Source organism: Dasypus novemcinctus, chromosome 13 (genome assembly GCF_030445035.2).
Source record: "Dasypus novemcinctus isolate mDasNov1 chromosome 13, mDasNov1.1.hap2, whole genome shotgun sequence".
Classification (NCBI taxonomy): Eukaryota; Metazoa; Chordata; class Mammalia; order Cingulata; family Dasypodidae; genus Dasypus; species Dasypus novemcinctus.
Window position 1 is genome coordinate 82,424,944 of NC_080685.1, and position 17,030 is coordinate 82,441,973.

General features: G+C 40.0%; 1 protein-coding gene across 3 annotated transcripts in view; it reads right to left on the reverse strand.

Annotated features, from left to right (window-relative positions):
- Positions 1 to 16,617, reverse strand: part of DENND1B (DENN domain containing 1B) — a 296,281-nt gene extending 279,664 nt beyond the window's left edge. For all 3 annotated transcript variants that reach the window (XM_023584048.3, XM_023584046.3, XM_071207634.1), the window contains exon 1: positions 16,447 to 16,617. In XM_023584048.3, coding sequence (XP_023439816.2) covers positions 16,447 to 16,523 — 77 coding nt within the window. In that variant the 5' untranslated portion in view covers positions 16,524 to 16,617. The remainder of the gene's footprint in view (positions 1 to 16,446) is intronic.
- Positions 16,618 to 17,030: the final 413 nt, after the last annotated feature.

Sequence of the window (17,030 nt, forward strand, 5' to 3'; positions counted from 1 at the left end):
CTGGGTATATACCCAGCAGAAATGAAAACAAGGACACAAACTGAATATGCACACCAATATTCATAGCAGCATTGTTCACTTATCACCGAAAGTTGGAATCAACCCAAATGCCCATCAACAGATGAATGGATAAATAAAATGTGGTATATACATACAATGGAATACTACTCAGCTTTAAGAACAAATACACTACAAACACACGTGATAACATGGATGAATCTTGAGAACCTTATGTCGAGGGAAGCAACTCAGGCATTGAAGGAAAAATACTACATGATCTTAATGATATGAAAGAAGTAAACCAAGCTGCCTTGGAGAGCTAGAGACTGGATTATAGGCTTACAGGAAATTGAGGGGTAGAGGAATGATGTAAGTTGATATCTACATGGGTGAAATCTATGATAAGCTGGAGGTAAGTATGTGTACAAGGAAAGGATAAAATAGGGACATAGGGTTACCTTTGGGTGGGGCTTTGTATGCTTGAGGGGGACTAGGAATGGGAGGATGGGTAATATTGCCCAAGAAATTGGGGGGAGGGTGGGGCAACATACGAACATAGGAGATTATCAGGTATTTCATTGAGAGTATAATGCTGAGAAAACCTTTTCAAAAATATAATAAGGAAAGTGACCTATTTAAGATACTTAAAGGTGATAATCTGACGCAGGACAGACTCCTAGGGAATATGTGAATATTCATTTTGCCAGAGTGTGTTATATCATTGGGTAAAGACCCATATAATGAGAGTGAAGGTATACCCACATCCTGGGGAGGACTGATGCCATCAAATAGAGGGAACTGTATCTCTCAAGAGAAATGGTAGCTCCCAGGGCATTAGGGCAGTTGAGCATGTCAAGCCCTCAACACTATTGCAAGTATCTCTGAACATGGCTCTTCAAGAAATGAAGATTGACTGTCACTGTGGGCCCTAAGGGGAGGGGGAAATAGGTATTGAATAGATGGAACCAATGTAACTGTGTGGGCCATAGAAGTATTTCACAAGAGTACGCAAGGATGGATATAAGACATGTAAAATTACACCAAAAATATATAGGTGTAAAATGTAAATCATAATGTAAAACATAAGATAACTAAAAATTTAGAAAATTGTATAGTCTAAAATACAAACCACAATGTAAACACAAATGTTACCTTGTTTGAAAGCTATTGTCTCAATATCTGTACATCAGTTTTAGTAAATATGGTATGAATATGTTAAAAGATTATTGCTGTGGAAGGGAAATGGTTTTATGTGGATATGTGGGAGTACTGTATATTGTATACATGAATTACTGTGATCTAAAACTCTTGTGAAGATAAGCTTAATAATTAGAAAAAAGAAAAGAAAATGATAGGATGTAGAATTTTTCCAAACTAATATGTATTCTATATCTAGCCTTTAAACTCATCACTATATTCCACTTTACTATTAAGAGAACCTGGCAATATATTGGGCTTCACTTTTCAGGAAGTTTTGAATCACAGAGAGGTTCACCAATGGCAGTGGAGGTATACTGGTGTGGGATGTTATTAACAGGGGACACATGGTTGGCAGGGAGTTCTACAGGGCATATACCCAGGGTACATAAAAATGTTTGGATGTTTTCATAGTGGAAACAATTAAAAACAACAACTGAGGGAGTGCTGAGTTCCTAGCCAGGGGAGTTATATCACAGTCCCTAAAGGAACAGCAACAATCCCCCAAGTGCAACGGCAGAGACCAAAAAAGAATGAAGGTCCAACAATGAGCCCCTGATACTAATGACTATGCTTGTGAGCCTGTGCACTTGAGATAAGAGCAAGGCCTAGAGCAGCAGTGTGCCTAAGAGTTACCTCCTGAGAGCCTCCGTGTTGCTCAAATGTGGCCAGTCTCGAAGCCAAACTCAGCATGTAAATTCGTTGCCTTTCCCCCGGCATGGGACATGACTCCCGGGGATGAGCCTCCCTGGCGCCAAGGGATTACTACCAAGTTCCAGCTGATGATGTAACTAGAAAATGACCTTGAATAAAAGGGTCAACTCAGATCAGCAGAATAGCTCTGTCTACATATAATAACAGGAGTTAAAAATGCTTTTTGACCTAAATCAAGGGGGAAATGGAAAGGACAAATGAGTTTATATGGCTATGAGTCTCTTAAAAAGAGCTGGGAGGTTATCAGAGGGGTTGCCCTTATGCACACCTGAGCAGAGTCCCAGAGACAGATAAAGTAGATACAACCCCGGGTATTGGTTCTTCTGAGGGCTACAGAGACCCACATGTTCTATGGTCATGGCAGATGGAGTTCAGTGCCATGTCAGTTAGCCCTTCTTTGGAGTTGGTGTTTCTGTATGATGGAGCTGGACTCAGATGTGATCTCTTTTCGCAAGCCTTTCCTGTTATTTTATCAGATTTGTAGTTGGTGCTGGGGTTTAATATATACCCAGGGGATCTGAATCTCTAGACCATATGATAGCCAGGCTCTGAGCCTCAACAGACTTGAGCTCCTACACTCTGGTTTATTGGACTTAACCCACTCAGCTAACATGGAGTTGAAGAAGGTCAACCACCACACCATGGAGCCAAGAGTGCCTACAACTGAAAGCAGGAGGATTGCATCCAGCATCCATGTGGAATCTAAGCCCCCTCTTGACATAGATGTGGAGTGGACACAACAAATCCAAGGTCCACAGGATGGAGGAATAGAATATGGATTAGAGTGGACTTACTGATAATCTATTCATGAACGATTGTGATTAGTAATTGAAGAAAATGTGGCATTGGTGGGAGAAAGTGGCCATGGTGGCTGCTGGGTGTGGGTATGGGAGGAAGAGATGAGATGTGGAGGTGTTTTGGGGACTTGGAGTTGTCCTGGTGGTGCTGCAGGGACAATTACTGGACATTGTAGGTCCTCTCATGGCCCACTGGATGGAACATGTAAGAGTGTGGGCTATGATGTGGACCATTGACCATGAGGTGCAGCGATGCTGAGAGATGTAATCACCAAATGCAATGAATGTCTCATGATGATGGAGGAGAATGTTGCTATGGGGGGAGTAGAGGGTGAGGGGGTGGGGGGTATATGGGGACAGCATATTTTTTTAATGTAATAGTAAAAAAATGAATAAAGACAAAAATTAAAAAATAAAATAAAAAAAAGGATGATGAGAATGTCATATAGGAAGAGGATTTGTCATTTTTAACGATTCGTATGGAATACTGTAGGAAAGTGCCCCTATGGAGACTCCCAAAGAATACAATGGCAGATTTATATGTTATGATCTTAATAGCAGAGGTCAACAAGTCAGTAATATGCAATATCCCTTTCAGAACCTTTGAATGCAAATGACCAAGAGGTATACACTGAGAATCATTGTATATGGAGCTATAGAGGAAAATGGATGCCCACTCCATGGATAAATAATACCTATAATCTAAACATACATACAAACTTATGGAAGATATTTCTGGGAATTGCCCCTACTTATGAATGGATTGGTAGCTACAGTCAAACCAGCCAATATTTATAATTCAATCAAGCCTATCCATTAAGAGCATGTGTTAGAAATCTGTATGTGTTTATCACTGGAAAAATAACTATAAAGGACAATGTTTTGTTTTACAAAAATGGTGCCTTGCATACATGTCTGTCAGCAAATGTATTGCAGAATGGAGACACACACCATCACAATTGCCAGAAGATGATAAGGTGTATGGATTCCCATCTGAATGAACCGAATTTGGCAGGCATCACCTGAAAGTCAGTTGCTGCTTCACATGGCACAAGAGATCCTGAAGCAGACAAAAAGATTTGTTGGACTTTTAATAATTAGCATAACTGGACTGATTGGAATCATTACAGCTGCTGCCACCACTGCTGTAGCTTTGCATGAGATTCTCCAGACTAAACAGTATGTGCATGAATGGCATAAGAATGCTAGTGATAAACAATTAAATAACAGAGTTAATGATTTAGAATCAGCTATTTTGCGTCTTGGAGGTCAAGTGTATAATTTAAATCTGCTTAGAAGATTGAAATGTGATTGGAATGAGAGTAACTTTTGTATTATCCAGCTTGCTTACAATGCTTTTATGACTGCATGGGAAAAGATTAAAAACCATCTAATAGATAATAAAACTAACATATCCCAATGGTCACGTGAGAGACTCTCACGACAGCATATACTACTGACAGATATCTCTTGTTTGTTCTGTTTCCCTATGGAACCCTGAGTAATATACCCAGCCTTTTATATTTGACAAGTTAAATGAACATTTGACATTAAAAAAAAAAAAAAATAGAGTGGACCCTGATTTAGAGCAAACACAGCCTTCTGGAAAACAGAAGCAGGCCCCAGGCCTGCAAGATATTGCCACCTAGTTGGCACCATAATTGAGTCTTCAAAAGACCATTCCAGCATTCCAGCTGCTTCAGGATGATGGGGAACATAGACCAGTGAATTCCATGGGTAGGAACCCTTTCCCACACATCATTTGCTGTGAAATGGGTTCCTTGATCAGATGCAATTCTGTGAGGAATTCCATGGCAATGTATAAGACATTCGTTAAGTCCATGGATAGTAGTTTTGGAAGAAGCATTGCATGCAAGGAACACGAACCCCTACCTGGCCTATGTGTCTGTTCTAGCTAAAACAAATCACTGCCCCTTCCATGATGGAAGTGGTCTAATGTAATCAATGTGCCACCAGGTAGCAGACTGATCACATTGGTAAGGTGCCATATTGGGTGCTGAGTGCTGGTGGATTGGGCACTCATCAGTGGCTAAAGCCAAGTCAGCTTTGGTGAAAGGAAGTCCATGTCGCTGAGCCCATGCATAACCTCCAACCCTACCTCCAAGGCCACTTTGCTCATGAGCTCTTTGGGCAATGACAGAAGTGTCTAAGGAAAGAGGCTGAGAGTTAGCCACAGAGCAGGTCATCTTATCCACTTGATTATTAAAATATTCCTCTGCTGAAGTCACCCTCTAGTGAGCATTCATGTGGGACACAAATATTTTCTTGTTTTTTGCCAACTCAGAAAAGTTTATCCACACAGATCTTCCCCAGACTTCTTTGTCACCAACTTTCTAATCATATTCCCCCCAAGTCCATGACTATCCAGCCAAACCATTGGCAACAGCCCATTAATCAGTGTACAAACACACCTCTGACTATTTCTTCCAAGCAAAATGAATGACCAGGTGCCTGCTTGAAGTTTTGCCCACTGGGAGGATTTGTGCTCACCACTGTCCTTCAGGGACATCCCAGAAAGGGGCTGCATCATTGCAGCTGTCCACTTTTGGGTGGTACCTGCATATCATGCAGAACCATCTGTAAACCAGGCCCAAGTTTTCTCTTCCTCAGTCAACTGATTGTAAGCAACTCCCCAAGAGGCCAAAGCTGTGGGCTGGGAAAGAGAAGGTAACATGGCAAGGGTGATGACCATGGGCATTTGGGCTACTCGCTCATGTAACTTACTTGTGCCTTCAGTACGCACTCGAGCCCTATCTCCTATATACCACATCCACTTTATTACTTTATTATGTAGTGCTGCCATGCAAGCCCACCTTTATGGTTTGGTGGGTCAGACAATACCCAGCTCATGATAGGCAACTCAGGTCTAATGGTAACTTGATGGCCCATGGTTAAACATTCAGTCTCTACTAAGGCCCAGTAGCAGGCCAAAAGCTGTTTCTCAAAAGGAAAGTAGTTATCTACAGAGGATGGCAGGGCTTTGCTCCAAAACCCTAAGAGTCTGCATTGTGATTCTCCTATAGGCACCTGCCATAGGCTCCAGACAGCATCTCTATTTGCCACTGAAACTTCCAGCACCATTAGAGCTGCTGGATCATATGGCTCAAGCAGTAATTCAGCTTGCATAGCAGCCTGGACCTGTTGCAGGACCTCTTCCTCTTCTGGCCCCCAATCAAAACCAGCAGCTTTTCTGGTCACTCGGTAGATGGGTTGGAGTAGCACACCAAAATAAGGAATGTACTGTCTCCAAAATCCAAAGAGACCAACTAAGCATTGTGCCTCTTTTTTGGTCATGGGAGGGGCCAAATACAACAGCTTATCCATCAGTTTAGAGAGGATATCTTGGCATGCCCCACACCACTGAACACCCAGAAATTTCACCGAGGTGGAAGACCTCTGTATTTTTGTTGGATTTATCACCCATCTTCTCTCATGCAAATGCCTTACCAATAAGTCTAGAGTCATTGCTAATTCTTGCTCATGAGTTCCTACCAACATGATATCATCAATATAGTGGACCAGTGTAATGTCTTGTGGGAGAGAGAGACAATCAAGGTCCCTGTGGACAATTATAACATAGGACAGGAGAGTTGATCTCCCCTGGAGGCAGGACAGTGAAGTCATTTGCTGGCCTTGCCAGTTGAAATTAAACTGTTTCTGGTGGTCCTTACTAATGTCAATTGAGGGAAAAAGCATTTGCCAGATCAAAAAACTGCATACCAGCTACCAGGGATGTGTTGATTTGCTCAAGCAATGATACCACATCTGGAACATCAGCTGTGACTGGAGTCACTACCTGGTTAGGTTTGCCATAATCTACTGTTATCTTCCAAGATCCATCTGTTTTCTGCACAGACCAAATAGGAGAGTTGAATGGGGATGTGATGGGAATCCCAACCCTTGTATCGTTCAAATCTTTGGTGGTGGCATTAATCTCTGCCATCCCTCCAGGAATCCAGTATTGATTTTGATTTACTCTTTTGCTAGGTAGGGTCAGTTTTAGTGGCTTCCACTTGGCCTTTCCTACCATAATAGCCTCTACCTTTATGCCCACCTTTATGGTTTGGTGGGTCAGACAATACCCAGCTGATGATATGCAACTCCACAAGTCAGGATCCAATGTGGGGATTCTTCCAGTTACTAAGTATATCTATTCCAATGATGCATTCTGGAACTGGAGAAATAACTACAGAATGGGTCCATCAGTCACCTGAACTTCATAAGCTTCTACTCTGGCTGGGACCACAGTGATGTTTTGGGTCTCCTGGAATTAATGTCACTTCTGAGCCAGAGTCTAATAATCCCTAAAATGTCTGATCATTTCCTTTTCTCCAATGCAAAGTTACTCTGTTAAAAGGCCATAGGTCTCCTTGGGGAAAACTGGGAGGAAGATGAACAGTATAAATTTTTGGCAGTGTAACAGGATCCTTCCCCAAGGGGACTTGGCCTTCTCCTCATTCAAGGGGCTCTGTGTCTGTAAACTGTCTAAGATCTAGGAATTGATTAAGGGGCCATGATTCTCTGTGCCTGTAATTCAAGTTAGTGTTTTGTTCACTTGACCTAGAACTATTCTGCTTATACAGATCAAAGAGGAATTTAGTAGACAGTCCATCTATTTTACTTATAGGTAACCCACGATCAATTAGCCATTGCCATAACTGTATGTGACACAGACTTTTCTGATTGCTAGAGTTTGCCTTTCATTGTGGTAGCCACACCAACCTCGCCTTTGACAATTAACTGGTGTTTTTTTTGTTTTTTTAAAGATTTATTTTATTTATTTCTCTCCCCCCCCCCCCAGTTGTCTGTTCTCTGTGTGCATTTGCTGCATGTTCTTCTTCGTCCACTTCTGTTGTTGTCAGCAACGTGGGAATCTGTCTCTTTTTGTTGCGTCATCTTGCTGTATCAGTTCTCCGTGTGTGTGGTGCCATTCCTGGGCAGGCTGAACTTTCTTTCATGCTGGGTGGCTCTCCTTACAGGGCGCACTCCTTGCGCATGGGGCTCCCCTATGCAGGGGGTACCCCTGCATGGCAGGGCACTCCTTATGCGCATCAGCACTGCACGTGGGCTAGCTCCACACAGGTCAAGGAGGCCCAGGGTTTGAACCACGGACCTCCCATGTGGTAGAGGGATGCCCTATCCATTGGGCCAAGTCCTCTTCCTGACAATTAACTGTTGTTACTTGACTTTTACCTGCCCAAGATCCAATCATCCTCATAATGTTTAAGGAATCTGGTTCCATTACAGCAGTTCCTAAAGTAATATCTGGACTACAGAGAAGAGCAAACACAGAGTTCTTCAGGAAAGACAGTTAGTCTTACAAATTTATTCCTCACAGTCCTGGTTAAAGTGTGTCATCTGGACATTCTTCAGGTGGGTGGGCAGGTCTTAAATGGCAAATCCATTCTAGCATTCCAATCTCTCTAAGCCTTTGAATTCCCTCTTCTACTGTACACCAGGGTAAATTGGGCAGCTCAACCTCAGACATGCTAGGCTATCTTTTGGTCCATGTTTCAGTCAAGCTACAGCACTGAATCCAGAATTTCTGCTTAGTGAGTCCATATCAATAAATTCAATCTGATGTAACTTTATATTCCTTCCACATTTATCCCATATGCTTAGTATCTATTCCCATACATATTCCCTTGATTTTTCTCTATTTAAGTTGGAAAACTTATGCAATTCTTTTAGTGTATAGAGTACTTCTTCATGTATCTTGCCTTTGGGTAATTGTGATTTTAGTCTAACAATAGATCTGGTGGAGGTGGGTAAGGAGGAATTAGAAATGCCTTGCAAGATACTGACCTCAAGGCATTCCTTTGCATTCTTATCTGGTGAGACAGGATTAATCTCTTCAGGCAGTGGTTGAAAGGCAGATTCCTCAGGGCAGGGTGGAGGTAGGGCAGTGCCTGCTGGAGTTTCACTGGTACCTGCCTCAGGGCTGGAAAGAGGTCTAAACTCCCTGTGGTGGGTCAGACACTGGGCAGTGCAGGCTTTGTTTGGCTGGTACCCACCTCAGGGCTGTAAGGAGGCCCTGATTCCCTGGAGAAGGCTAGAGGCTGGGTGATACAAGGTTGACTTTGTGTGGTCTCCACAGGGCAGACCATCACACGTTTATCTGGCAAAGTCTCAGCAGTTTAGGATTCCAATGTCCTCACAATATCATCATCACCCCATATGTCACCATTCCAATACTCAGAGTTCCACTCCTTTCCAATCAATGCCTTCACTTTAAAAGCAGACACCCTGAGAGGTTGAGGTTTTAGTTTCCTTTGTAACTTTGCTACTCATACAATGAGACTTTAAGTCTAGTTTTCAGAGATCTCAAGTCTGTGGCTGCATGAAACAAGATTTTCTTTCAGAACACACATAGAAATTTTCACATCACTCATGTGGCACTTAAGTTGCAAATTTGAAGCCTTTAGATCATCCCTTTCTTTTGTAATTGTATCCAGAGTATCCAGTAGGAGTCAACCGACATCATTGTACTTTTTGATTTTATGAAACTCTGTTAAGGTGTTGAAAACACTCTCACCCAGATCCTTGCCTCTTATAAGCGTCGAAGTAGGAGAATCCAGTGATGACATTTTGTATATCCCTGTTGCCAATTCATGCCATGGACTGTTAGTGGCCTCTTGATTATTGGAAAGGGAGTCATTTAGTAACCCTGACTTCAATTAGAGTAAAGAGCCAATTGCAATACTCCCGGAACCACTTCAGAAATCCCATGTTTAAGATTCTGTTCCTCAATAACCATTCCTGGTACCAAGCTGTATTAGTCAGGGTTCTTTAGGGAAACAGAATCAATAGGAGATATCTGTAAATATTATAAGATTTTATAAAATTTTCTCATGTGACCATGGGGATGCACAAGTCCAAATTCCACAGGCAGGTTACAAACGAGGAGCTCCAATAAAGGTCCTTGATGAGTTCCCAGGAGATGTTGGCTGTTCTGTCTGAATTTGAGCTGGAAAACTCTCTCTGAATGCTAAAATCCCTTTCCTTTTATAAGGCATTCAACTAATTGGATAAAACATTATTCATTGCTGATGGCAATCTCCTTGGTTGATTTTAGATGTAATCAGCCATCTATGCAATAAACTCATTGGTGACTAAATTTCATAAATGTCCTTGTATTATAATTAGCTCCATGATTGCTTGACCAAACAACTGGGCACAATTACCTGGCTGAGTTGACACACTAGTCCCACCATCACAATGCCCTTTATCATATTGAGGAATTTTTCTTTTATTCCTATCTTTCAAACTGTTTTTTATCAAGAAAGGATGCTTGATTTTGTCAAATGCCTTTTCTGCATTGATTGAGATGATCATGTGTTTTTTCCCCTTCAGTTTGTTAATGTAATATATGTTAGTTGATTTTCTTCTGTTGAACCACCTTAGCATACCAACAATAAATCCCACTTGGTTGTGGTGTATGAATCTTTTGATATACTGCTGGATTCTATTTGCAAGTATTTTGAGAATTTTTGCATCTATGTTCATTAGGAAGATTGGTCTGTAATTTTCTTTTCTTGTAAAAATCTTTGTCTGGCTTTGATATTAAGGTGATGTTGTCTTCCTAAAATGTGCTGGGTAATTGCCCCTCTACTTCAATTTTTTTTGGAAGAGTATAAACAGGATTGGTGTTAATTTTCTTGAAAGACTTGGTAGAATTCACCCATGAAGCATGAAGCCTTCTGGTCCTGGGCTTTGTTGGGAGATTTTTGATGACTGAGTCAATCTCTTTAAGTATGATTGGTTTGTTAGGTTTTTGTATTTCTTGTAGAGTCAATGTAGGCTTTTTGTGCATTTCTAGGAATTTGTACAATTTCATCTAGGTTGTCTAGTTTATTGGCATACAGTTTCTCATAGTACCCTCTTATGATGCTTTTTATTTCTGTGAGGTCAATCATGACTTCCTCACATTTCATTTCTGATTTCATTTATTTGCATCTTCTCTCTTTTCTTTCTTTGTTAGTCTAGCTAAGTGTTTGTCAATTTCATTGATCTTCATAAAGAGCCAGCTTTTGGTTTTGTAAATTTTCTCTCTCTTTTTTTTTTTATTGGTCTCAATTTCATTTATTTCTGCTCTAATCTTTATTATTTCTTTCCTTCTGCTTTCTTTGGAAATGGTTTGCTGTTTGGGGGGGAGGGTGATGGTTCCTTCTAGTTTCTTCAGTTCAGTTAAATCTTTGATTTTATCTTTTTCTTCTTTTTTAATGTAGGAATTTAGGGCTATAAATTTCCCTCTCAGCACTGCCTTCACTGTATCCCATAAGTTGTTTTGTTTTTTGTTGAGGTACCAGGAGCCAGGGATTGAACCTGGGACCTTGTATGTGGGAAGCCAGCATTCAAACACTGAGCCACACTAGCTCCTCTGAGTTGTTTTTTTCATTTGTTTTGCTTGTTATTTGTTTTTCTTGTTGCTCAGGAGGCTCCAGGAACCAAATCTGGAACCTCCCCATGTGGGAAGCTGGTGCTCAACCACTTGAGCCATATCTGATCCCCCCATAAGTTTTGATAAGCTGTGTTCTTGTTTTCATTCATCTCAATATATTTACTAATTTCACTTACAGTTTCTTATTTGCCTCACTGTTGTTTAAGACTGTGTTGTTTAGCCTCCACATGTTTGCAAATTTTGCCCTTTCTCTTCTATTATTGATTTCCAGTTTCATTCCATTATGATCTGAAAAGGTGCTTGTATAATTTCAATCATTTTATATTTATTGAGACCTGCCTTGTGACCTAACATGTTGTCTATCCTGGAGAAAGATCCATGAGCACTTGAGAAGAATGTATAATCCACTGATCTGGAATGCAATGTTCTATATATGTCTGTTCAGTCTAGCTCATTTATCATATTGTTCAAGTTCTCTGTATCCTTGTTGATCTTCTGTCTAGTTTTCTATCTAATGTTGTGAGTGGTGTGTTGAAATCTCCAACAATTATTGTAGAGATGTCTATTTCTCCCTTCAGTTTTGCCAGAGTTTGTCTCATGTATTTTGGGGCACCCTGGTTAAGTCCATAGACATTTACGACTTATTTCTTTCTAGTGGACTGTCCCTTTTATTAATATATAACGGTCCTCTGTATCCCTTATAACTTTTTTGCATTTGAAGTCTGTTTTGTCTGATATTAGTATAGCTATCCATGCTCTTTTTTGGTTACTGTTTGCATGGAATATCTTTTTCCAACCTAACATGAGTCTCATTTAGGCAGCATATGGATCACTCATGTTTTTTAATCCATTAAGTCAGCCTATATCTTTTGATTGGGGATTTAATCCATTTTCATTTAATGATATTACTGTAAATGCATTATTTACTTCCACCATTTTATTCTTTGGTTTTCATATGTTGTATCTCATTTTTATCTGTCTTTTTACTCTTTTGGTTATCCTTTCTGCTAGTCTTGCCTTCTACACTCTCCTCCAAGCCTCTCTCTCCTCTCTTTTTCTTTTAGGCTGCAACACTTCCTTTAATACTTCCTGCAAAGGTGGATTCTTTTTATAAACTCTCTTAGTTTCTGCTTATTTGTGAATATTTTAAATTCACCTTCATATCTTAAAGACAATTTTTCCAGATAAAGAATTCTAAGCTGGCAGTTTTACTCTTTCCTAATTATATCATACCATTCTCTTCTTACCTCCATGGTTTCTGATGAGAAATTTGCACTAAGTTTTGTTGGGCATCCTTTGTATGTAATGGTTTATTTCTCTCTTGCTGCTCTCAGATTCTTCTCTTTGTCTTTGATATTTGATATTCTGAGTTGTATGGTCTTAGAGTAAATCTATTCAGATTTATTCTGATTGGGGTACACTACACTTCTTGGTCATGTAAATTCATTTCTTTCATGCAAATTGGGAAATTTTCAACCATTATTTCCTCAAATGCACTTTCTTCCCCTTTTCCCTTCTCTTTTCCTTCTGGAACTCCCATGACAAATATGTTATTGTGCTTTGTGTTATCATTCAACTCCTTGAACCCTTGCTCAATATTTTTTTCATTCTTTTCTCTCTTCAATTTCATCTGTACTGTCTTCTGTATCATTTATTCTGTCTTCTATCAATCATTTCCAGTATGCTGTTGTATACCTCTAATGTGTTTTTAATCTCCCCTATTGTGTCTTTCATTCCCTTGAGCTCTGTTCTTACTATATTCAGGTTTTCAAGTTCTTCTTTGTGCCTCTCAGTGTCTTCCTGATGTCCTTTATCTCTTTAGCTATATTGTCTTTCAACTTATTACTTTGATTTTGGAAACTTGAATGAATCTCATTGATTAGTTGTCTCAAATCCTCTGTCTCATCTGGGGCTATGACATATTCCTCTGATTAGACCATTTCTCCATTTACTTAGTATGACTTGTAATTTTTTGCTGATGTCTAGGTATCTGAATATGATGGTGAGTTTGTTCTGATGTTCAATTTCTCTCTCTTTTGTAGGAATTCAGTGGTGGGAGACTGGGTTATTGCCATTCTTTGATACTTGGTTTAACTTGTTCTAGGTCTTTAGGAATGTCCCTGTTAGTTGCTCAAATATAGGCTGTGGACCCAGTAATGGGTTGCAGACCTCTTCCAATGGCCTTAGGGAGGGAGGCTGTTAAGGCCAGCAAAAGCCTCTCTTATTTACTTTTAATTTCTTCACCTGCACTTCCTTGGATGGTCAGCAGATGGCAGTCTTCAGCAGGCCTCTCAGTTCAAAGCCTGGTGGGAGTGTGTTTGCTCCAACACAGACTGGATCAATGTGACAGAAGATCCTTCCTGGAGGCTAAGAACTTCGAAAATCAAACTTTCTTTGAGACAGTTCTCCAACCTTTGTTAGCAGCCCCCTCTGTTTTCCTGTGGAAGGAAATAATTCCACTCCCCTCTGCATCCTCAACAACCAGTCCGGGTCAGTAGGGAGGGTGATTGAGAATATGGATCTCTTTAGCTCCTTGCTGGCTCTCAGCCTGGAAGTGTTTGTGGGACACAGCAGACCAAATTTGTGGGCCAAAATCTGAATCAACCTTAGGCTGCATCCCTCTCTCTCCCTTTTCCTGAGGTGGTGGATCCCTGCAACCCCTTCTGTCTGTAGTTGCTGGCTCTAGGCCAGAGAATTGAAAGCTCTGTGCTGTAGTGTTGGGAGGGGTGCTGGCTGCTGAAGCTGCAGCTTCTTCTACTCATTGTTTTAATGTCAAGGTTCTTTTCATGTGCCCCTCTCTCTTCTGCATGGTGTCAACCTTCCCCTTGTGTCCTAAACTCTAGAACATTTTTTTCTAGGCTGTTTCTGCCTGTCCTCTAGCTATTTTTCTGGGAGAGAATAGTCTGTGTCTTTCTTTTTTTTTTTTTTTGAAGATTTACTTTTTATTTATTTCTCTCCCCTTCCCCCCCCCCCCCAGTTGTCTGCTCTCTGTGTCCATTCACTGTGTGTTCTTCTGTGACTGCTTCTGTCCTTATCAGCGGCACTGGGAATCTGTGTTTCTTTTTGTTGCGTCATCTTGTTGTGCCAGCTCTCCATGTGTGTGGCGCCATTCTTGGACAAGCTGCACTTTCTTTCATGCTAAGCGGCTCTCCTTATGGGGCGCACTCCTTCCACGTAGGGCTCCCCTGTGTGGGGGACATCCCTGTGTGGCAGGGCACTCCTTAGGCGCATCAGAACTATGCATGGGCCAGCTCCACAGGGGTCAAAGAGGCCTGGGGTGTGAACCACGGATCTCCCATGTGGTAGGAGGATGCCCTATCCATTGGGCCAAGTCTGCTTCCCAAGTCCGTGTCTTTCTAATCCACCATCTTGCCAGAAGTTCCTCTATTCATTTTTAAATTGGCTTTCTCTTAATCAATATTTCAAGCTTTAACTTATTAAAATATATTTAACATATATATTTCAAATTATATTTCAGATAATTAAAATACCTGAAGCATTTGCAGGTGTGATTCTATGGTCTGATTTCTTTTCTGTTTGCTCTTACTTATGGTGCCTTGTTTTTCTTCTATTTTTTTAAGTACTTATTGTTGTTGTTTAATATTTTCTGCTAATTTTTCCATGCAGCTTCATATCTGAAATCCAGTGAGGCCTGAAATGAAGAGGGGGTCTCTGGGGAGGACATATATTAACTACTGTTAGATACCTGGGGCACTACCAATTCAAGACCATTTCAAACTCAATTCTCAGCTTGAGATTTTTCAGACCAGCCATGTAAGATCTAGTAGTTACGTAGTTATGAATCCTCCAGGGAGATTTCTCCTCCACTCTGCTCCAGTATTTGGGACAATTAATTTTCCTTGACTCCCGTTGAGATGTCAGATTTGTGAGGAGTTTCCTATTGGACTTCCTGCTTTAGGAGGGGCCTCAAGCCCCATAAAGCCATAACAAGTGGATGTTCAACTTTATCCACTTAGCAAATACCTTCAAGACTAAAGGTGGCTCTGAGGTTTCTGCTTTTATTTCTTTCTTACCTATGATTAGATATCCCTTCTTTTTTTGCCTTTTCTTGAATGCATTTAAGAATGTTTAAAATATTTTATTCCCTTTGCTGATTTCAGTGGGAATTTTGACTAAACTGTTATGTGAAATGGATAAATAACACTTTTTTAGCCACCTAGCATTGTCCACTTTCATCAAGTTGTACCTAATAGTTCCTATATTATACATCCCTATATAGTAATGGCATGGGAAAGAAAATCCAAGTTCAGAGCCTTCACTGAGCAACTGCCTATTCCCCAATGTACTCCGATAGCCATAAAGGCAACCCCTCATCCCCAGCCTCCATCTATATTTTTAATGTATTATCCAAGTAGCAAAATTGAAGAGTTTCTGATGCCCAAGAGTGTCTATCCTGACAGCTCCTTCCCCTTCCCAGGGTGAAAATAGAAACAATACTGCAAATTCTCAAATGATCTTTATAAAATAATACCATTAATAGTACTTCAAATTCAATATAACTTACATGAACTGTCTGTGAACCTCATTGGTGTATACATCAAGGTCTCTTGAAAAAGAATAGTTTTGATTTTCAAATAATTAACTTAGAAATGAACTTTTAGATACAACCCTCTCATGAATTGTAGTCAGCATATATCTAAATCAGGCATTCCCTAGAATCTTTCTCTGCATTGTCTCTTGTAGTATTCTTAGGTGAACTTTTTTAATAGTCTCACCACCTTCATTTGTTATGGAAAGAAAACCCTTTATATAAAGTATTTACCAAATTCATTTTTTGAAGTCCTGTGAAAAACTACCTTGAAAATATTTTGCAGGACCTGACTTTCTTCAAGTATTCTCTACAAGACCATTCTCTAAGCATATTTTCTTTTTATTCTTAGCAGCAATATCATAAATTTAAATCTAAAGGTAAAATATTCTTCCACATGAATTTTAAAATAGAGAAAAGGGAGAGGAGAGTATTTGGGAACAATATAATTCCTGAAAGCATGCTTCTATGAGTTACATCTCTTATTAATAAAGTTAGCTTTCTATGTTGATTTGAAACTCCAAGAAAAATGTTTTCTTCTAGTTTGTTGACAAAAGATCCCAGATAATATTTAACATCTATATTACCAAATCTGAACATTTACAAATATTTCTAAAATTCTTGTGGAAAATGATGGCATTTTTTCTTTGGCTGCTAAATTTTTAGTGAAAAAGATACAAAAATTTGTGAAAATCATACATCAGAGAGCTTCTCTTTCCTCCTTTCTCAGGTGATTTGCCCACAATTGTAGAATCAAATTCTCTTACCTCTGACCAGCTTCTTCTAGTTCAACCTTATTTTTGTTCCTCAATATGCCAGACATCTGAAAACCTAAACAATCCATGGGGTTAAGAAAAAAAGATTATTTGGAGCGGAGTATCACCAGCAGACTGTAATCAGAGCAGCCAAACTTTCTTCACAGATTCTTTAAGGAGCCTCTCTTGGCTGCCAGAAACAAGAACTATGTTTGTATAACCCTGTGGCACTGCATGGGAAAGAATTTCCTAACTCCACCCCCTGGATACTCCACATAAACAAAAACATCTTCAATGTATTGTAACTCTGTTCACACCCTTGTAATACTGTCATGAGAGTGAGTAATCACATCCAATGACTAACGACATTGGGACTGATTAGAAGGAATATATAAGCGCATCTAATGTGACTTCAATAATTCAACAAAATCATCATCCATTATAAGGAATTCTAATACTAATGTAAAGTGATAATCAAAACAAATCCCTGTGCGTCAAGTCCTATTTTCTAAAATACGACTAAGCAAACATTACATGTACTTACTTCTGCTTGATTATAGAAAAAAAATGCAACATCCCAACAAACAGAACTCAAT